Source organism: Mastigoproctus giganteus, chromosome 1, assembly GCF_048544385.1.
Source record: "Mastigoproctus giganteus isolate SK-2022 chromosome 1, ASM4854438v1, whole genome shotgun sequence".
Lineage (NCBI taxonomy): Eukaryota > Metazoa > Arthropoda > Arachnida > Uropygi > Thelyphonidae > Mastigoproctus > Mastigoproctus giganteus.
The window spans coordinates 39,893,573-39,915,978 of NC_143575.1; the positions used below are offsets into that span (position 1 = coordinate 39,893,573).

The following is a 22,406-nucleotide window of genomic DNA, read 5'->3' on the forward strand; positions in this document are numbered from 1 at the left end:
TCTAACCTGTTCCAGCTTATAAAGTAACCGCTCATGTGGGACTGAGCCAAATGCTTTGCTGAAATCAAAGTAAACAATGTCGAAATTATTCCCTAAATCCAGCTCTTGTGTGACCCTGTCAAAATAGCTAACCAGGTTAGTTAAACACGATTTTCTCTTTACAAAACCATGCTGAATATGATTCAAAATTCTATTTCTATCTAAATGATCTGAATTCCACCCTTGATCATTGTCTCTATGATTTTCCCTACTACTGATGTTAGACTGACCGGCCAGTAATTTCCCACACCGCTCTTATAACCGCCCTTCTGTATTAGAGATACATTGGCACTTTTCCAATCCAACGGAATCACTCCCGATTCCAGTGATGCTTTCATAATTAGCCTCAATGGTTCAATGCACTCACATGCCGCCTCCAGATTATAGGGTAAATGCCATCCAGCCCAGGAGCCTTACCGGCCTCTAGGTTCGAAAGTTTTTTCATTACATAATCGTGTGAAATTTCAACATCATTAATTAAAATTTTTTTTTCAACTTCACTCCCATAATTTCTCATTCACACAAAGTGTTTTTCTTCTGTAAATATCGATGCAAAGTAACTGTTTAGTTCATCTGCGACTTCAGCTGGGGTATCTAATACTGTCCCACGTCCATTACATAAGGTTCCGATCTGGTTTGTCCTTCTCTTCTTTGCATTTATATATGTGAAGAATTCCTTATTCCCCCTCTTTGCCAGCGATTTCTCATAATTTGCCAGCCTAACGTTTTCAGTGGCATTATTACAGGTAAATTTGTAGCTGTTATAGGCTTCAGTACTTTTTATTGCTCTGTAACTTCTCCATGCATTCTTTTTCTGCTCAAGTAATCTGGCAACTTCCTTATTCATCGAACTTGGAATTAGAGCCAATACGGTAGATAGACAAAAATACGGTTATTCTTTAAAGAATTACCAAAAATACTAATGTAGTAAGAAGAAATAAATAAATAAATTATTATGAATACAGCTTTCAACTTACCTTAAAATGTCATGATTACAATAAGACACAGCAACAACCCACTAAGTAATTCTGAACTGTTCAGAACCATCAGAATGTAACGGGAAACGCTTCATTCTGCTTCACGTGGTCGACGCTTTCCAGTTATGGATATCGATGAAAACGATCAGGGCCGGACCAGGGTATTTCTGCGCCCTTTACTACGGATATAATTTTTTTGCCTCATCGTTCTTCTGTTTTTGGCGCTCCTTAAATAACGCCTCCCCCGAAGTATCTCCACTTTGTCGTAGTGGTGGGGCTTGTGCGGCCAAATGATCTTGTGCGCTAAAACGGCGGTAGTCTTACTACCAGCAGAGCCTCCCATGCCGGACAGGTTACAAGTGATGACTCAGACTAAGAGAGATACCCTGGTCCTCCAGGTTGGACGTGGGGCTAACAACTCCCACCCCAGAGAAAAAAACATAACGTTACAAAACCTCAAGGAAATAGCCGGACTGTCTCAAATGGGATTCGACCCAACCATGCCAAGAGGATAAAAGAGATTTTTGTAGCTACGTGGAACGTCCGAAGTTTGTACCAACCAGCAACAAGCAGGAAATTGAAGAGATATAAGTGTAGCAGCATTACAAGAGATAAGATAGGGAAACTTAGAAATTATAGACCTCCGAGACTACACCCTAATAAATAGTGGAAGCAGAGACAACATTCTGGGGACAGGCTTTATGATTAAGAAGGACACTAAAGCACGAATGATGAGTTACAGTGTAATCAATGAAAGAATAGGTACGCTAAGGCTTAGAGGGGTCTTTATCACATACGAATATCCACAAAGAAACTTGGATATCACCTGATGGTGTCACACGTAATCAAATAGATCACATACTCATTAATACCCCTCATGCTACGGATGTAATTGATTTGAATAGTTACAGGGGAGAAGATTGCGATTCGGACCATTTTATGGTACGGTGCCGTCTGCAAAATAGGCTCTCAAAGGTATATAGAGCAAAAGGAGAGACAACAAAGAAAAGATATCAACAAGATAAACTTAAAGATGAAGATACTAGAGAAAGATGAAAGTCGAGAAACAACTGGAGAAATACCAAAAACAGGATGGTGAGCCCATGAATAAAAAATGGGAAGATATTAAGGAAGCACTGAGTGTAGCAGTCTCTACTCGAACAAGTTGGTGCATGCATCATTTTAGTTCGTAGCGAATCACCGAAGTAGGTGAAATGACATTGTTTTTGTTATATCTTCTTACAGGACTGAAAAGATCCTGGAAGAATGAAACCAAGCCAGGCAGAAAATGTTACAGAGAGGAACTAGAAAGAATACTAAGGATTACAGGATCAAAAGAGCCAAAGAAAAGTCAGTATGTAGACAAAAGAAAAGAGAATGGGAATAGAAAAAATGCAAGAAGAATACGACAGAGGGCAGATCAGGAAATTCTATAAAGGAGTAGGAAACATAAAAAAAGGTTTCCAGTTCCGTCTTAACCTGTGTAAGAATAAGAAAGGAGAAATAGTGGGGGGAGTTGTGGAGATCACAGAAGTTTGGAAGGAGCATTTTTATTCCTTACTTAATAAAGAACAGGCACCCCCAGAAGAAATTGTAGAAGAGAAAGAAGAAACAGATAATGTTGAAAGTATCTTGGGTCCAACAATAGAAGAGGTATGGGATGCAGTCTAAAAGGCTAAAAATAACAAAGCACCCGGAAAAGCATGTGGCGAGAAACTGATCCAAAAATTACATCAGCTTATATCGGATATATGAGAAAGAGAAGAATTGCCAAATGACTGGAAGACAGCGGTAATCATCCCAATCCACAAGAAGGGAGATAAACTAATGTGTGGAAACTACGGAGGGGTTGCCCTACTTAGTACAACATATAAGATTTTATCCTTCATCCTGACTAGAAGAATAGCAAGTCTAGCAGAAGGAATAGTTGTTGAATATCAAAGTGGGTTCCGTGTAGGGAGTTCGACTGTTTACCCTATTTCCACCTTCAGACAGATCTTGGAGAAGTGCTACGAATATAATGTAGAACTGCACCCTCTCTTTATTGATTTCAGCACGGCATATGATAGTGTGGATAGGTTGGAAAGAGTGGAAAGCCTGGGCATGCTTTTAAGGTTGAGGAAGATCATGCTGGAAGGAAGCAAGTGCAAGATTAAGGTGCAAGGGAATCTCTCTGAGTCCTTCGAAGTGAGGAGAGGGCTGAGACAGGGGGACCCTTTGTCACCTGTCCTTTTTAACTTGGTGTTGGAGAGGGTTATGAGGAAAGTATCAGCCACCTCCAATGGGATCATATATAACTGACTCTACCAGCACTTAGCCTATGCAGATGATGTAGTGATGACTTCCAGAAACCCATATATTCTGAGGACAGCTTTTGAAGAGTTTGAGATAGAAGCAGAAAGGGTTGGGTTGAAGGTAAATGAAAATAAAACGAAGTTTATGATTACAAGTAGGATGGAGAGACATAGAACCCAACAGATCTGGCAAACAGCAAAGCATAGTTTCAATAGAACTGAATCCTTCAAATATCTGGGAGCTATGATTCAACCTGATAGTAGTAACACCCCAGAAATTCAGGCTCATCTTAATGCTGGTAATAGATGCTACTTTTCCCTGCAGAAACACTTTCGATCAAAGCTGTTCTCTAGAAGAACGAAATTAGTGTTATTTAAAACAGTGGTACGACCTATCGTGACTTATGCTAATGAAACATGGGTGCTTAATAAAAAGGACGAAAAATCTTTAAAGGTGTGAGAAATGAAGATATTAAGGTAAATCTTTGGCCCTGTAAAAGTCGGGGAAGAGTGAAAAATAAGGAAAAACCAAGAGCTGAAGGAACTGTATGGAAAACCAGACATAGTGGGAGTGATAAAGAGCTGAAGACTTAGATGGGCAGGCCACGTGATACGAATGGAGGAAAACAGATGGCCGAGGAAAGCAATGGAAGAGCAACCGGGAGGAAGAAGAATGAGAGGAAGACTGAGAAGGAGGTGGGCGGACGACATAGAGAACGATCTAAGACAGCTTAGGGTGAGACGATGGAGAACATTGGCCAGGGAAAGAAACAGCTGGAGCAAAATCGTTGAGGAGGCGAAAGTTCTACAAGGACCGTAGTGCCGTGGAGACAAGACAAGACAATAACGGAGCCTTGGGCAAGGGCCTTGCTAGCCTGTACCTTAAGTCTGCACTGAAAACGGTTGCAATATGTCACTTTCATTATATGAAAATGTTTACAGTAAAAAAAGGTTTTGGGGGTGAAAGCCTCCGACTACGGAAAATTCTCAAAGCGAACAAAGTGGTGCATACATAATTTTATTTCGTAGCAAATCACCGAAGTAGATGAAATGGCATTGTTTTTGTAATATCTTCTTATACGCCTTCACAAAGAGTTGCGCTGATATTGCACTATCTTGAATAAGCAACGCTTCCTCAGTGGAGAAGACTAATGTTACTTATTCTCGGCAGATACCGATGGTGATATCTGCCGAGAAGTAACATTAGTTTTCTCCACTGAGGAAGCGTTATTCGAGGTAGTGCAATATCAGCCCAACTCGTTTTGAAGGCATTCACAATATGAGATATAACAAAAACGATGCTATTTCACCTACTTCGGTGATTTACTACGAATTAAAATGATGTATGCATTAACTTGTTCGATTACCAAAATTTTTATACTGTATTGTTTAATATATTTTTAATATAAAAATAAATAATTTCTATATTTAAAAACGTATTAAGTGGGAAACTGTCATTATAATAATACACTGTATATTCTTATCACATACTTTTTATGGGAGAAAGCTCTTTACCCGAGAAAATAAGACATTACAATATACAGAGTTGAAACTGGGAATTAAGAACCCAAACCTAGTACAGAGGAAAGTTTCTTATGCTGGAATTTCTTATCCGGTTTCTACTGTTTGTCAAATATTCGCCATTGGCGACACTGTTCACAATACAGTTATCATGAAAAATATTTTGTTCTGTTAATTTTGTTGAGCAGTGTATAATAAAACATAGAGACACTCGAATTATCAGTCTAGCGTTATCTACTTTATTTTATTTATTTATTTTTTTTGGCTGGTGCAGCATAAGCCTCAGGCTTCATTGCACCATATGGCTACTACTACTACTACTAATAATAATAATAAAGGGGGCATGATGGCCCAGTGGTTAAGACACTGGACTACCAGCCTGATGATCGGGCTCGAATCCCGCCTTGGTGGAAGCGAAATCATCTCTATTACGCTGGTAGCCCGATATAATAATAACAATAATAAAACATCGCGAAAGTTGCTCCATTGGACTTAACTTCCCCAAGATCGGTGTGATGGCTGCGAGGTCGCCACCTGGTGTCACTCTGGTGTCGCCATCTGGTGTCACTCACGAGAACTAAAAACCAATGGACATAAGCCGAAGCTAAACAAGTCCACCGCCACAGATGGATGATATCGTATATATTAATCATACTGCATCGAGTGTGGCGCAGGTAAAGTCATTCGCGTTCCTGCCTTAGGCAGAGGGTCGGTTCGAAAAGTTGGAGACAGTCTCCAGAGCAAGACAATGGAGCAAGTGGCTCTGTCCTCCTTATGGCTACCAAATGAGAAGGGCTAGACCATCCAGTCCCACCAACTGGAAGTGGTGTAACGCTGGAGGCTGTCCACACAGTCGAGAATACTCCCTGTGCAACTGCACTAGTGACCACACAGGAGGGAAGAAGATGCCAAAGCATGAAGGGGAGCATCGAAATGAATACATACATCATAAAGAGCATACTACGATCAACTACAAAGAACAAAGAATATGGCCAATATAGAACCAGAGGAGGAACAGTATACTACGGGCATTATAGCCTTAGTTGCTAATGCGCCAATAAAACCCGCATACTACGGAATCAGAGGAGGAAGAGCAAGAAGAAATACAACCCAGAGTAGCTGAAGCGGAAAGAGACGAAGTCATTATTTCGAAAATAGAAGATGAGTGGAAGAAGGCCCTAACAGAATTCGAAGGAATGGACCCCACAAGAACCCACGTGATACCAAACAGAGGCCAAATAAAATCCTGTGGAGAGTAACAAACCACTTCAATCAGCAAATAATGCCACATTACCTTGGCAATAATGGTGCAACGCTGGAGGCTATCCACACAGCCGTATACTGTGTTGCCATAGCAGCTACTAGGATTAATGGAAAAGAAACGAGAAACCAGCAGCAGAAGAACCGAAAACAGAAGGAACCGGAAGCTTGGGAAAGAAGACTTCAACAGAAGATAGAAGAATTAAGAGTCAAGATAGGTTAGTTGACCCAGTACCAGCAGGGTAATAGAAGTAAGAAATTGATTGGAAAGGTGAAGCGCACTCTCAAGAGACACAGCAAACATGAGACAAAAAATCAGAGAAAAGGAGAATACTTAGACACACTAAAGCAGAACCTCCTCGCACTCAGCAAGAGATCACACCAATACAAAGAGAGCTCCCAGAAGAAAACAAACAACCGAATCTTCGATGACGACCAAAGAACCTTCTACAGGAAACTGGAGAAGATGAGAAGGCAGAAAACGGACAGCTCAAGAAGAAGACGATCGAGTAGTTCTGGAGAAATATCTGGAGTAGTGAAGCAAGACATAACAGCCGAGGCCCCCTGGGTAGAAGTAGAACAGAAGAAAACCAAGAACGTACAAGAGATGAGATAGTGGGAGATTCGAGAAGAAGAAGTAAAACAGTCGAATAGGAACACCCACAACTGGCGAACTCCAGGAATTGATAACATCCACAACTACTGCTACAAGAAGCCCACCTGCACACACAAGCACCTAGCACAACACTTCCCTCGAATGATAAGGCACCTGGAGACAGTCCCGAAGTTTCTACTGAAGGAGTAACATATCTGAAGCCTAAAGACGACTTGGTCTAGACGAAGGTACAAGAAACCCGGCGAAATACAGACTAATCACCTGCCTTCCAACGATGTACAATATCCTGATCAGCTCCATAACCAGGATATCAGACCACTTAGAGAGTCAGAACCTAATGGCCGAACAATGGAAAGGATGCACACGGAGGAGCAAAGGATTCAAGCAGCAATTCAGCATAGATGCCGCAGTTATGGAGCAAGCCTACAAGAAGCACCGCAACCTATACACGGCCTACATCGATTACCGCAAGGCCTTCGACTCCGTACCTCATAGTTGGCTTATAGAGACACTGAAGATCTACATGGTCAATCCGATATGAAGGTCGATAACATCACAACCAGGCCAATCCCCATTAGGAGAGGAATATTTCAGGGAGATGCTCTGAGCCCACTGTGGTTCTGTCTAGCACTCAACCCACTATCCACCATGCTTACCGGCAACAAGTATGGATATAATCTCAAAGAACCTGTACACCCTCACCCACCTGATGAACATGAATGACACCAAGCTGTATGCGGCAACTGAGAAGCAATTCCAGCAACTACTTCGGATCACCGAAGAATTCAGCAAGGAACATCAGGATGGAATTTGGTCTAGACAAATGCAAGACCCATACAATGCTCCGGGGAAAATTAGTTGGCCAAAACTACTAGCCGCTGACTGGTAAAGCAATCGAATCTATGACAGAAGGAGAGACATACAAATACCTAGGGATGATGCAGGCTCAGCAGTTAGAGCACAAGGAAATCAAGAATTGCCTGATCGAAAAATATCACCAGAGACTCAAAAGCCTGCTGAAAGAAAATTGAACGGAGGGAACACAGTTAAAGCCATAAACAGCTATGCAGCTCCAGTACTAACATACACCTTCGGGGTCATAGATTGGACTAACACCGAGCTAGAAGATATCATGGGAAAGACATGGATGGACAATGATGACGAAGAGCCGCCAGTACCACCCGAAGTCAGCAGTGGAGAGACTAACAATAACTCGGAAAGAGGGAGGAAGGAGCCTGATAGAGCAACAGAACACAGCGATAGTTCACCTGAAGGATTACTTCGAGAACAACACAGCACCACTCTACTAGGCCATAAGGAAGATAGATATGTGGTATACCCCACTTAACCTAAGCGAGGAACCGCCATCCACCCAGACCCCACAAGAAACGAAGTTAGAAAGATTGGAAAAGAAGACACTCCATAGCAGACACTACAATGACCTCTATCAAGATCATATCGACAACGTTGCTTCCAATGCATGGCTCACAAGCGGGACGCTCTTCCCCGAGACTGAAGGATTCATGCTGGCCATCCAAGACCAGGTAATCAACACCAGATACTATAGAAAATACATCGCAAAGGAGCCCGGAATGTCAGATGACACATGTCGACGATTCCACCTGGCCCGAGAAACAATCCAACCCATCACCGCGGTTGCAAGGTGATCATCCAGACTGAATACACTCATAGACACAACCAGGTAACTAGGATAATACATCAGAAGGTAGCGAGGAAATACCAGTTGACCAAAGAAAGTGTACCACACTACAAGTACGAACCCTAGGCAGTACTAGAGACCCGAAACCACATGCTGTACGGCGACCGCGCCATAATAACGGATACGACCATTCCGCACAGCAGACCGGACATAACCCTTGTGGACAAGATAGAAAAGGCTACCTACCTGATTGACATAGCAGTGCCCAACACTAGCAATGTCCAGAAAACGCATGAGGAAAAATTAGGAAGTACACGAACTTGAGACATGAGATCAAGGAGATGTGGCATATGCAAGAAGTATCAACCATCCCGATCATCGTGTCAACCACCGGTATGGTACCAAAGACTCTACATAGCAGCCTAGCAGCAATAGGTCTCCCAGAGAACACCTACAAGGAACTTCAGAAATTCACGATCCTGAACACATGTAGGACAGTAAGAGATTTCCTCAACCAACAGTAACACCAGACATTACAACTACCCTGTTTACTTGGTAACAGTACCCGTCACGGAGTGAAATCCCCCAATCAGGGAGAAATAATATAAGAGCAGCAGCAACAACAACAACAACAACAACAACAATAATAATAAGGAGATGTGGCATATGCAACAAGTAACGACCATTCCGATCATCGTGTCAACCACAGGTATGGTGCCAAAGACCTTACATAACAGCCGAGCAGCAATAGGTTTCCCAGCGAACACCTGCAAGGAACTCCAGAAAGTAGCAATCGTGAAAACCTGTAAGACAGTCAGAGAGTTCCTCGACCAATAGTAACACCGAACATAATAAGAACCACCCTGTGTACTTGGTAGCAATACCCGTCACGAAGTGGATCTCCCAATCAGGGAGAAAAATATAGGAGCAATAATAATAATAATAATAATAATAATAAATATTTCTAAATGAAAATTGTATATATTTAGTGTTACCACGATTACAAATCTAAGTAATTGTAAAAGCAATTTATAACTAAAGGCCTATTACATTCAGAAATAACGGGGAATTCTTTTTTTTTGTATACAGCTTAATGAAGCGGAGACTTATCTTGCTATACTTCTAAATTTGATATAAACAGAAACAATGAATTCATCTTTTTAATCCAGTCTCTTCTTGATTCCTGGTGTTGGCTTTGCATGCCGGTCTTTAATGCACACTGGATTACATCGAGCTCTGGCTTGTGTCCGGATGACGATTCTGCCCTCACTGGAGCCCAAGCAGAAGAAACGTGATTTGTCACCGAAGACGACACGATACCTTTCTTTCACAGTGATAGGATGGCGTCTGAGGCGGACGATGCCAAGGATGCCAAGAATGCAGTCCCACTTCTGGCAGTCTTTTGCTATTGTACTTCCCGGTAAGCGCAAACAGGGTTGTCGAATTATATAGTAAATATGGTGCCAATGACAAGCCAAATAACCAAGGGTATGACCCGTAAGTATATTGTGTCTATGATTTGAGTATGTTCTTTGGTTGCTGAGCGAAAATATTGAGCATCTGGGAGATAAACCATGCGACCCCCGCCTGAGTCCGATTAAATCAGTCACTTTGTAAAAAAAAGTTCCCACGTCATTGACGGCATTTGAACCATTTTCTTTCCCACCTTGTGTGGTTGGAGGAGTAGGAGGATGGTGGTTATGTCCGCTTACCACCCGCGAGGGCCAAGATTATGGAATCGCATGTGCAACGTATTACAATAATTACAATAAGTTATGAAATCCCGGTGGCAGAGAATTTCCCACCATTCTTGTTACTCAAGGGTTTATTGCAAAAACCATTAATATTCAGAAGAAAACGATTAAGAATCACTGCTCTTCACATAATCCAAATCTAATACTCCTACTACCTGTTTTCGTATGTTTTAACATCTGTGCGCGTGTTTTTTTTTTTTTTCTATTTTTAATGTCTAAAATTCTCTAGAGAGAAGTATCTTTATGAGAGGGCGTTGTGCGCTCATGAAGTTTCTTTAGGCCTCTCGAATTGTTACCTGCGTGTAATTATGGCTGTTGGGAAAAATAAAGGTTTAGCAAAAGGTGGAAAGAAAGGAGTTAAAAAGAAGATGTAAGTAAAAAATGGGATTGATATTTAATCGTCCATAATCAGCTTTCTTGAATTACAATAACTCGTTGTGTAATGTTGGTAGTGCTAGTTGATGCTTTTGGATGCGTCTTGGTGTCGTGTGGAATGAACCTGTGCATTCTTTTCACCATTCTGTGTTTTGACGAAATCATTTCTGAAGTTGAAGTAGATTGTGTTTGAGTTATAAATATTATGCTGCTTGTTTATTTCTCAATAATTTATCCGTGTCTATATATATATATATTATATAATTTTTTTTTTTTTTTGTGATATTGACCCTTTTATTGATGAATGTCCTAATAATATGACTATTGCCGAGAACAAAGATTCCTTATTTCATTTTAATATAAAGATCAAATTTGATTCCAAAAAATACAGCAGGAATTGGTTGCATTTCAGTCTTCATGGTTAAATTTGCCAGTGTTTACATGGCATGATTCATTTCTTAAACTAGTGCCTCATTTTTAATTTTTTTCTGCTACTGTGAACGAAATTCGTGGTAATTCCTGTAGCTATATGTAAATCGCTCGGAACCATGAATGCTGTTTAACCAGTCTCCATTTCGTTTTCAAAACTTTATGGAAAAAAATTCTTCCATTTCCTGATACGATAGATATGTCCTTTGAATATTCATTATGATTTGATAAGACGTCCAGCATTTTGACAGCCATTTGTATATAATTAATTTATTGAGAAATAAATCAAATTGATATTATGTACATGCGATTAAAATAAGGTGTAGTGCACTAAAAATTGACACTGATTACCCATTCTTTGAAGTCTGTATAGCATCTGGTAACTTATGCTTTGCAAACATGTGCAGTCATATACATGTTTCTTGCATCAATGGTCCTCTGATGAGGCTCATTACTGCTGGTATACTATCATAGTGGCACTATGAGCCATACTATTCTTACCTGCTTCTTCCTTTCCTGGAATTCTGTGTGAATGTTGCAATATATGCAGATAATGTTCTAATACTTTTGTTGGTACTTGTTAATTATCCTACCACCAGTAGTTATTATATCACCATGCTGACAATACACTGGTTAGGTTGAGTTAGACTTGTAACTTATGCTGGTCATTATTATTAACCACCATTATTATTATACTGCCACTAAGAAATACACTGGATGGAGGATAACAGACAAGTGACTGTTTTTGGTGGTGACATCAAATCAGCACACGCCAATTGTTTATTTTCTAGTTAATATATAAAAGCCATATCATGTAATAACAGTCGATCATTTTTGTATGCAATTAGCTTCACAATAGCATGAGGTAAGTGTGAAAAGTTAATCTCATTCCACCAAGGAAAGTATTAGAGGGAACTGCTGTGTAGACTAGCGAGTTTCACTTCAGTGGTGGATCAAGTCACGAGTCCCTGATTACAGATACAGTACAGGACCAACTCAAAAGGAATTCTATCGTTAATGGATCACAGCATGGATTTGTGAAGGGAAAGAGCCTTTCCTGACCGTTAATTATTACAGCAAAGTCAAAAAAAACAGTTGGATGTAAGAAATAATGTTGACATTATTTACCTTGATTTCATCAAAGCTTTTGATGTGGTTCCCAGAAAAGACTTTAAAAAACTTGAGCAAAATGGGATTAATGGGAGCTGCTGGCCCTACAAAAGTGGGGGTCCACCAGAGGCAAAAAAAAAAAAAAAAAATTTCTGTTGATGTGCATGAGCAATTCTCATTGTTAATGCGTGTGAAATCATCTAGTAATGTATGGGCGAGAAGAATCAGTGGTTGTATGTGGCGTTAATTTTTGTAAGTTGTTTAAAAAAAATGCCATTTTGCCATTTCTTTTTCTTCATTGCTGCTCTGACATATTGTAATGTGATGTGACATCCACCTAGTAACATGCAGGAGAGGGGAGGGGAAAGCAGTGGGTGGGAGGTGCATTCACCAGCCTAACACTGCCTTGCTCTCTTTCTTGCCAAAGTACGGGGTTGTACCTGTGTTCTGGAGAATGACCTTAATGTATCCTCTAGAATAGATGGACCTTATTTAGTCATACTGGAATTGATTATTACCGGTGTTTTTAGAGGTATTTGTTCATGGAAGCTTTTGAAGAATCAATTAAATTAGGAGACCCACGTAGACCATATCAATGTCATTATTCATAAAGACCAAATATTAGGAAAGGAATCTCAATAAGAAATGTGGATATTTTGAATTTATAATGTAGAATTGAAACTTGGCTGAATTTTGTTCGTTGAAAACATAATTCATAATTATATTGAAAATTACTGAAGAGCAAAGGCAAGCTACAAATGAGTTAATTTTATTTGCAAAGATATGATGGCCAGTTAACTACATGAAATTTAATGGCATGAGAGAGAGAGAGAGAAAGAGAAATGTGGAAAAACATCGGATTTGGTAACCTTATTCTTCACATAAGGGAAGTCAAGCTTATAAGTTAGTCATTTAGAAAATGAGTACTTCCTAAGAACTAGCAGCTTGGAAATCTTTCAAAGTTTTGAAGAAAACTTCTTAGGAAAGAAAGGGATGGAAATTGAACTATTACTTCAGGTATCACAAAATGTGGAATGCAGCATGTCACCAAAAATTCACTTCCTTAAACCTTACTTAGATTTCTTAGAAAGCTGTGCAATGTTAGTGATGAGCATGAGGAAAGATTCCACAAGGACATTGTTATTATGGCAAAACATTATATGGAAGGCATAACACAAATATGTTGGCAAACTACTGCTGGATGTTGCTGAAAGAAACACTCGGCCCTCATAAATTTCATTTGTTATCCAAGAAATTTAACTGTTGAAGGTAAGATGTTCATGCATATCATTCTCCGGGTATGAATATCATTGTATTGATGTGTATATCTTGCAGCCTCTTAGTGCAAGAAAAGAAAATGTTCATATTTAGATTTAGCATAAAAAAAAAACAAAGCATACTGCTATATTTCATTTCGGAAAGTTAGTTTGTTTAAATTTATCTGATGTTATATTTTAATTATAGACGTTTAGCTGAAAATAATCAGTATTGGGTGTACAGAATTTTTTTCTCATCTTCTCAGATAGAGGTTTCGAAAAATAAGAGTAATAAGGATGCTATTATGACTGAAGATGTTATTTTAAAGTATCAAATAGTGCAACTTCAATAAAATATGCCTCTTCATACTGCAGTTTCGGATATACCATGGGTACAATCATGTTCCCCAAAACGAATTATGAAAAAAAGTAGTGTTCAAAGAACTAGCAGTTTCATATTGGAAACTGGGAAAAGTGAATACTGTATATATTCACTACTATACATCTTACTACTGTATTTCCAAGAGGAGAAATTAGCTAAAATTTGACTGTATTTGCTTCGATATATTCAGTTGCAGAGTAATTATTGTAAACAACTCGTCAGATACTAACTACTGTAGACATCCTGTTTCTCCCCTCAGCTAGAGATGCAGTAGAGTGCATTAGTGGAACACTAATTACAAACAGCTTTCTCTGAAGAGGAATATGGCTACCGTTATAAAGTTTTTTTTTTTATGTAAACCCCAAACATGAGAGGTATTAGAACCTATAGTACATAGTACCGTGCTTCGGTTGGAGGTTGAGAAGACGAAAGAAGATATTTGTTGACATTGGACTTGAACTTCTGTAGACTGTAATTTTCAGGAAATACGTATGAAGGAAGGTTGTTCCAGAAAACGGCAGTTGAATGAATAAACGAGGAAGAGGAAAAGTTAGTTCTGTGAGTTTGAAGTTGGACAGTTAATGGATGTTGGCTGGTGGCGGCACATGTTTGGACTGTTTTGAAAGAGAGAGCCGGAATCATAGAAGCCAATTCAGAAGAACAGTGCCCATGGAAGTATCTGTAAAAGAGGCATGCAGCAGAAACAGCATGTCTATGAGACAGCGAGTGGAGAGACTCTGTTAGTGATGAATTATTAATTAACCTAACTGCCCTATTCTGAACAGAATCAAGAAGCCTGAGAGAGGTTTTGGGGGCACCACCCCAGATGTGGGAACAGTATTCCATGGCAGGGTGGATTTGCGATTTATACAGAGTGAGCAGCTGTTTGGAAGAATGGTAATGCCGAGAGCGAAAGAGAAAACCAAGTTTTTTAGATGCAGAGGAAGCAATATTTGTAATGTGCTTGTGCCAAGAGAGATTAGAAGTCAGGGTAATCCCCAAAAGAGATATATCATTTTGCCTAGAAATCGGAGTGTCACTTAAGATGAGCATAGGAGCAGAAGAATCCTTTTTGCGAGATATAAGACAAGACTGAGTTTTAGCAGGGTTGAAATCAACTAAATTTCTTTGCCCCACTGGAGAATTGTGGCGCATTATAGCCTTACTCGCTAATGCGCCAATAAAACCCAAGCAACAACAACAACAACTGGAGAATTATCTGGAGATCGGCATTTAAGGAATTGGTAGCAGATTTTCGAGAAGTCGAAGCTGATTGAGCAGGACAAGGCTTCTCAAAATGGAAAGTGGAATGCAATGTGCTATCATTGGCAAAACTATGGATAGGATTTCCAGTCAATGGAAGGTCATTAATATACAAGAGGAAAAGAGTGGGGGAAAGAACTGAACCTTGGGGGATACCAGCATTAGTGGATAAGTTAGAAGACAGAGAGCCATCTACCATCACCCTCAGTGAGCAGTCAGAGAGAAAACTGGATAACCAATTACTAAAAACAGTTGGCAAACCATAAGATGGAAGCTTGTTTAGAAGACCTTTATGCCAAACACGATCGAAAACCTTTGAGATGTCAAGAGCAACTGCTTGTGTTTCACTGAACTTTTCCATTGAATTGGTCCATAAATGGGTAACGTAAGCCAGATTATCACCAGTGGATCAACACTGACGGAATCCATACTGGTGATCGTTGATTAGATGGAAGGTTGCATTAGTACAAAGTAAATTTTTGTAAACAACAGTGACATCCTTTCTTCAATTAGAAGTTACATTTTAGGATAGCAAAACTGCTAAACTAGACAAAAATACGTATGAAGTGCCAATTGATTATGGAGAAATCATGACTTCAATTTGGCACTATGATAGGCTGGACAGTTTGGTTTAGTTTTCTCAAAACATGGTAAATTCTAGGGCATCAGAAATAAATACAGACAGGAAAAAATTAAATCAGTAGGACTTAAATAATGGCCAACAAAAGAATAAATAATACAGTTGAAGAAAAGTTAAAGATTATGGAAAGAGTTAAGAGTGGTAAAACAAAATGCAGTATATTTTGCAAGTGTGGAATTCCAGAAGGAATGACTCACAGTTGGATGAAGAGGAAGAAAAAATGCTTTAATTCGCAAACTGTCAAAGATGAAGTATGCCCCCAAAATAGGAAAATTAGCCTTTGTGAAAATTGTTTTGGACCAATTTTTATACAAGTGGTTTTTCTACAGAAGCACAGTGAAGAAATATTAATAAATGGGAGTAATTTTGAAAGCACAGGCACCTAAATTTTATAAGCTACTTGGTGGAGATGATGACACATTTAAAGCTTCTGAAGGGTAGCTATAGAGATGTCATGGGATGTCCCAGGTTAGTCTTGTAGGTGAATCTGCATTTGGTGACAATACAGCTGCAGAAGCATTTCCTGAATATTGTGTAACTTTTTGCAGATGAACAGTTATACAACTGTGACAAAAAAGTGTGGTACTATAAACTTCTCCCCAACAAGTCGCTGGACACCCATCAAAGTGAGCACGAAAACTAACAGAGAGAATTATTACTGTATTGCTGTGTACAAACAAGGCTTGATATCACAAGCTAAAGTCATTGAGCATTGGTAAAAGTTGAAGTCCCTGGCGTTTTGAGCATGTCAACATGAAATCTCTACCTGTGAAAATTGCTCCAACACTTAGATGATGAGTGATATGAAATCAAGTGCCATCAGTGAGGTGTCACTTGATTTCCAAAAAAACTTGAAAAGGGTCTGTTACTGTTAGATCACTGCTCAGCTCATTCTTCAGCTGATGTCCTGAAATCAAAAGATGACAAGATCAGAGTAGTGTTTCTGCCAAGGAAAATAACTGCACCAATTCAGACCATGGGTCAGGGTGTTATTTGAGCTTTCAAAGCCTACTATTGTGGTGAGATACTTGCTGGTGTTGTGAACTCAGAAATTAAGTTCTAAAATTTCTGAAAACATTAACAATGAAAGATATTGCTTTCAGTATTGGATTAGCATGGAAGAAAGTAAACTCAACAGCAATTGAAATCAGCTAGAAAAATGTATTGGAAAAGATGGGTTCACTAATAATAATCTTAAATTACCAGCATTTTGAGAGCAAGAAGCAAAGGCTGCTTGTAATGTACTTAGTTGCAGTCTTGGAGCAAACAACCTAGCTACTTGGTTTGAGGTGAAGGTAGAAGCACCAGTTGTGCATCTGAGTGAGTAAAAAAATCAGCTGTGAACAGTGAAGACAATTGACATATAGAAGGTTAGTGAAATAGGGTGTGACAAAGAAGATAATGTGGATGACTTGTGTAAGGAAAAAACAATGCATAATGCCTACAAACTATGTTTAGATATTTTATTTGCGCTGTTGGACCTCCCCCACCTACATACTGCAACCATCATAACAAAGGTGGTCTTGTATCTGGTAAATTATTATATATGTGATAATTTATATATATGATCTTGGTCTCTGGATATATTATAGACTAATATGAATTGTAGATAAAATTGTTTGCATTTGAGTTAATAGTTTAGCTTCCTAAGTAATTGTTAATTCAGATGCAATTCCAATCCTATCTGGCCTCTTCCTCACTTCTTAGAGGAAGATAAAGGAATCATGGGTACAGCACCATGAGAAGGTCACCTGAGTCACACCATACATCAGTTGCAATGGTATAGTCTTTTCAAAATGTTCTCCAGCACCACACCCATACTCTTTCATCTGATTAAAATAACAAATATTGAGATTCTTCATCCCAAAGAATTCTTTTTTTACTTGTCCAGTGGATAATACCACTGCATGGTTTTCAATGTTTGTAAACTAATTAACAGCTGTTTTTAACTCAGTTCTTTATGCTGATTTCAGAAATGTTATTTATTTATTTTTTTTTTTCTGTCACATACCATTTTTTCACAAATCACTTAAGTTGTGTTACTGAATGTATTAGTTAGGAGTGAATGCCTGGAATTTGTAAACTAAATACAGTAGTTTTCAACCTTTTTTTAATAATGGCACCCCTAAGCAATTTATTTCAATTTGGGGCACCCCTACTTAATACTCAATTTTCTGTCTGTTAGATCCGATTCTCTCTCTCTCTTTCTCTCTCTCTCTCTCTCTCTCTCTCTCTCTCTATATATATATATATATATATATATATAAAATATTAAAAAATATATGTTATATGATAGTTATTACAATAATATAATTATAAAAATTACATTTCATAATACAAATTATATATATACAGTATATAATAATTTTATTCTTTATATAGAGGTACTAAGTAAATATCAATTATAGATCACCACAAAATTAAAAAGATACTGTACACCTTTTTATAATGAAATAAACATATAAATTTTAAAAAATAATAAGTTATAGAGTTAAAATAATAAGTTAAAAAGTAATAAGTAGCTTAAACCGAAATTATGTGGCACCCCTGGAATGTTGTTACGGCACCCTGGTTGAAAACCACTGCAGTAATGTGTCAGTTATCTAGAATAATTGATGTCAGACCTCTTTTGGATAGCCAGATTTTCCGGATAATCGGACGTAAAGTAAGATTAAATAAATTTAATCTTACCTTGCAATTAAATTAAATAATTAAGATTATTTAAATAAAAAAAATTATAAACCAATCTCGGAAAACAGAAACATTCATCCAGTCATTTTTATGATTTTTATACAAAACAGGAAAATTAGAAAGATTTTTAAGTGCTCTTGATTACGAGCATGGACAATTTGTGCATCCCAGTAGCATTTGCACACATAGCAATTGTAACTTGCTCTTTTCTCATCTTAAAACCTGGTGCAGGCATTTCTCTTTTAGTGGCTAGAGCTTTTCTCGGTAATGCTTTCAATAATAAGCTCTGTCTCATCAACATTATAAATGTTTTCTTTCTAGTAATTTGCTGTAACTGAAGTAAACTTTTTAAAGGACACTGCTGCTGATTTGTCTGCAGCAAGTTTCTTGGCTTGAATATCTAATTCACGTATACCATGTCTCAGTTTAAAGTTTTTCAACCAACCTGTGTTTGCCTTAAAATCTTTATTGCCTCCTAATTTTGATTAAAATCTAATGCTTTTTCATACAACATTGGGTCAAACACCGGTTTACCTAAACTTTGCTTCTGAAGAAACCACAAATAAAGTGCACTCTCTAAAGCCGCATTTTCAAGTTTCGACATAGTCTTTTTCCTGCTAGATAAATAAATAAATTTTCTGTTTATGCTCTGGGACGACCACACGGTCAGAGGAGTTCACAAGGTTGATATAATACAAGAAGCAGCACTGTATTTAGCAGTCACAGGCTTGAACCCGGGTCACTCAAGGCATGTGTCCTTATGCACCTGTCCACTCCGGCTACGGTGGGATAGCGAAGGAAGATCCTCCTTCACTGTCCATAATCGACACAAATTCTGTTATAGCATCGGAATTTTTCTTGATGTAAATTGTTGAAGTCCTCACGTTAAACTCTGTGGAGAGATTTCTTATATTTTCACCTCTTTCTAATTCTATTAATAATTTCCGTGTTTTTTTTTTTTTTTTTTTTTTTGCAACGTTAAAACTGTTTTCTTTTTGTTCACATTTTACTGTACAAAATTGAGAAAAATAATAAATCGGAGTTTTGAGCTGATATTATTCTTACCAAATCTGGAGCTAAACTAATCTGAAATTCACTCATGGTTTCCAAGAAAACCCAGTAGTCTCTGATATTTTTCTATTCTGAAGGTCACAGAATGCTAAAAGTCACAACCATAAAACAAAAACAATTTGCAGTTTTCAGTTTATTGGGCTTTTTGTTTGTACGATCGGGTAGTAAATTTGATCTTTTGCTTATTAGAATCAAAATTCAATTTGCAAATGTGATCACTATAACTGGCGCTTACTGTAAATAAAAAAAAGAAAGACCAGCCTTTCAAATTATTCTGGATAACTGACGTTCTACTGTATTCACATGTTGGCAACACTGCCTTCAATTATTTAATTTGTTTTTTTTTTTTGACCTTGAGAGCTCCATGCAGCAGTGTTTATCAGGATGAGCTCAATTTATTTTTGAGGTTATGTCCAACTTGTGCTGAAAAGTGAGTAAAATGTCTTCACGCAAGTGTTTGAACAATCCAAACTTAGATTGCGGGAAAATGGTAAAAAGAATGCTATGCCATTTGCAATTCCCATGCTTTTGCAGGAGCCTACAAACCACCACAACAATGACTCTTTTGCTTAATTAATGTTGAGGGACAGAGTTAAAAGAGAATTGTGCATCCTAATATTCCATCCCACATGGAGATAACCTGTTGATTTCATACCCTCCACTTATATTGGAGAACATAGCAGCAGAGAGTGCTGAAAGTGAAGCTTCTGAAGATGAGCTTTAAGTGTACACACCTGCAGACATTTAGTCCAACCCTTGACTGTTTTCACAACATGAACTCAATGATCTGATAAGAGATTTAAATTTATCAAAGGAATGTGCAGAACTCTTTGGTTCTAGACTAGTCAAAAAATCTAGCACATGGGATATTTTTCTCATGGTACAGGTAGAGAACACGAACTGGTCCCCTACTTTTCTGAGGATGATTCCATGGTTTTTTGCTGCATTATAAATGAACTATTTAGGAATTAGTTACAATCCTACACAGTGGAGACTCATCAAAGAGGAGTCTCAAAGGTGTTGTTCCACAATGGAATTAATATGGGTAAATTCCAGTAGCTCACTCTGTATTTGAAAGAATCATAAGAACTTGAAGTTGTTGACAAATATTAAGTATGAAGAACACAGTTGGTTGGTCTGTTCTGACTTATTAAAATGATAGGTATGTTACTTGGAGTGGGATAGTCGGGCAATGAGTAATCACTGGGATGTTAAGGTCTAGCCAAATTGGAGGGACAGTTTGTTGTCTGGATCAAAGAACATAGTTTATAAATCACTGGTGGTAGATCCCAAAACTGCCCATCTTGCCCTTCAAACTGAGTTTGATGAACAGTATATGTGAGTGCTTTTATCTCAGGAAGGATCCTGCTTCAACTATCTTTGTAGTAAATTCCCATTGATCACCCAAAAACAAGATATTTTTGTTGGACCCCAAATTTGCAGCTTATGAGGGTCCGAGATTTTGAGGGAACTATGAATAAAAAAAAAAAAAACATGGATTAGCTTCATGTACATTATTGAGAACTTATTAGGGAACAACAAGATCTGTATTACAAGAATATAGATGGAAATATGTTGGCAAACTTCAAGAAGCTGAGCTGCAACATGAGTGTCAAGGTACATTTTTACACTCCCACATTTTGACTAATTTTCAGAAAATCTAGGAGGAATTGTTGTGTAATCACAGCCGGCTTAAGGGTATGTGGTACTCCTAGGCCACATTGAACTTTTGACAATTAGACATTTAAAGTAAAACTTTTAGAACTTTTATGGCTGCAAAATTTATTATCATATCTTCCAAATCAAGTTCTTTTAATAAAACATGTTCGATTGATAGCATTGATAATCCATCCAATCTTTTCTGAGTCATTGTTGTCCTTAAATTTGTTTTTATTAATTTTAACTTTGAAAAATTCCTTTCCATGCTGGTCACAGAAACAGGTAATGTCAGCAAAATACCTAGGGCTATGAACAAGTTAGTGAAGACAATTTTTTTTCACAAAGAAATTCAAGGATTTTTATGGGTGATATTTCTTCATAAGGAAAGAACATTGTAAGTATTTTATTTCATGAACTAAATCTCTTCCTGATATCTTTTTCATTTCATCTGTTAGAAACATTTCCAAGTCCATGCAAATTTTTAAAAGTTCATTGTCATCCACTTCTGCATTTATTTATATTACATAATATATTGGAATTATCATTACTTTTCGTCATTAAATCAAAATGATCCTTTAAAACATTTATTGCATTGTCTAGAATGTTATAAAAGAAATTAATTTTAAAATTTTCTTTTTCATCAGGTATAATTTCATCATTACTTTCATATGTAAGCATTGCTTTTTGCCTTTGATTTCTGGTTTTTTCAAAATCTTTTTTGATCTCCAATTTGGTTACAATTTTTTTCTGTTTCCTTTATGACGTTTTCAAACTTGTCACTTCTGTAATCTTGAAGATACTTCAAGTTAGTAATTTTGAAAATTTGCATTTGTTAAATCTAAACCAAAATCTAATCTAATCTTGTAAAACTAATCTTAAATATAATCTTGTAAAACTTTACTTGTTATATTCACTTTGCCTAACACATACCAAATAATTAATGAACATGCACATTTAAAATGTGCAATATTCTTTAATAAAGTGTTTGCTTCAGTTTTTTTTTTTTTTGCTATTATTGATGTGGCACTTGGTTATTGCACATTCAAAAAACTTTCTAAAGCATCAGTTACTTCTTCCACTTAGTATCTCAATGGTTTTAGTGCTTCCAGACAACTGGCCCTTGTATCACTAAGTGCTTTTAAGGTTAATCCTTTTAACATATTGCTTTAAAACATTCCACCTTTGTGGAGATGGCGAGAAAAAGGGTGTAAAGATGCTGTACAATATCAAAAAAATGACATGGATTCAACACAACTTGCTGTGTCATTTATTACCAAATTTAAAGAATGTGAAGAGTGGTACAAAGAGTGCTCTTGCACATGAAGACAGTATGCAACTCTGTACACCATTATGCTTTCTATGCCTGTTTGAGCTGTTGTATACTTGACCTCTTAAGTCGCTCAGTAAAA

At 37.8% G+C, this 22,406-nt stretch overlaps 2 protein-coding genes across 2 annotated transcripts in view; both read left to right on the plus strand.

Annotated features, from left to right (window-relative positions):
* The first annotated feature begins 3,353 nt into the window (after positions 1 to 3,353).
* LOC150090727 (uncharacterized) lies at positions 3,354 to 3,770 on the plus strand. The gene has a single exon (XM_090370362.1). It carries the CDS (start codon positions 3,354 to 3,356, stop codon positions 3,768 to 3,770), a length of 417 nt encoding a protein of 138 aa, XP_090226488.1.
* Positions 3,771 to 10,366: 6,596 nt separating this feature from the next.
* The window catches only part of RpS3A (ribosomal protein S3A), a 44,096-nt gene continuing 32,056 nt past the window's right edge, over positions 10,367 to 22,406 (plus strand). The window contains exon 1 of the mRNA XM_090379729.1: positions 10,367 to 10,491. Coding sequence (XP_090235855.1) covers positions 10,430 to 10,491 — 62 coding nt within the window. The 5' untranslated portion in view covers positions 10,367 to 10,429. The remainder of the gene's footprint in view (positions 10,492 to 22,406) is intronic.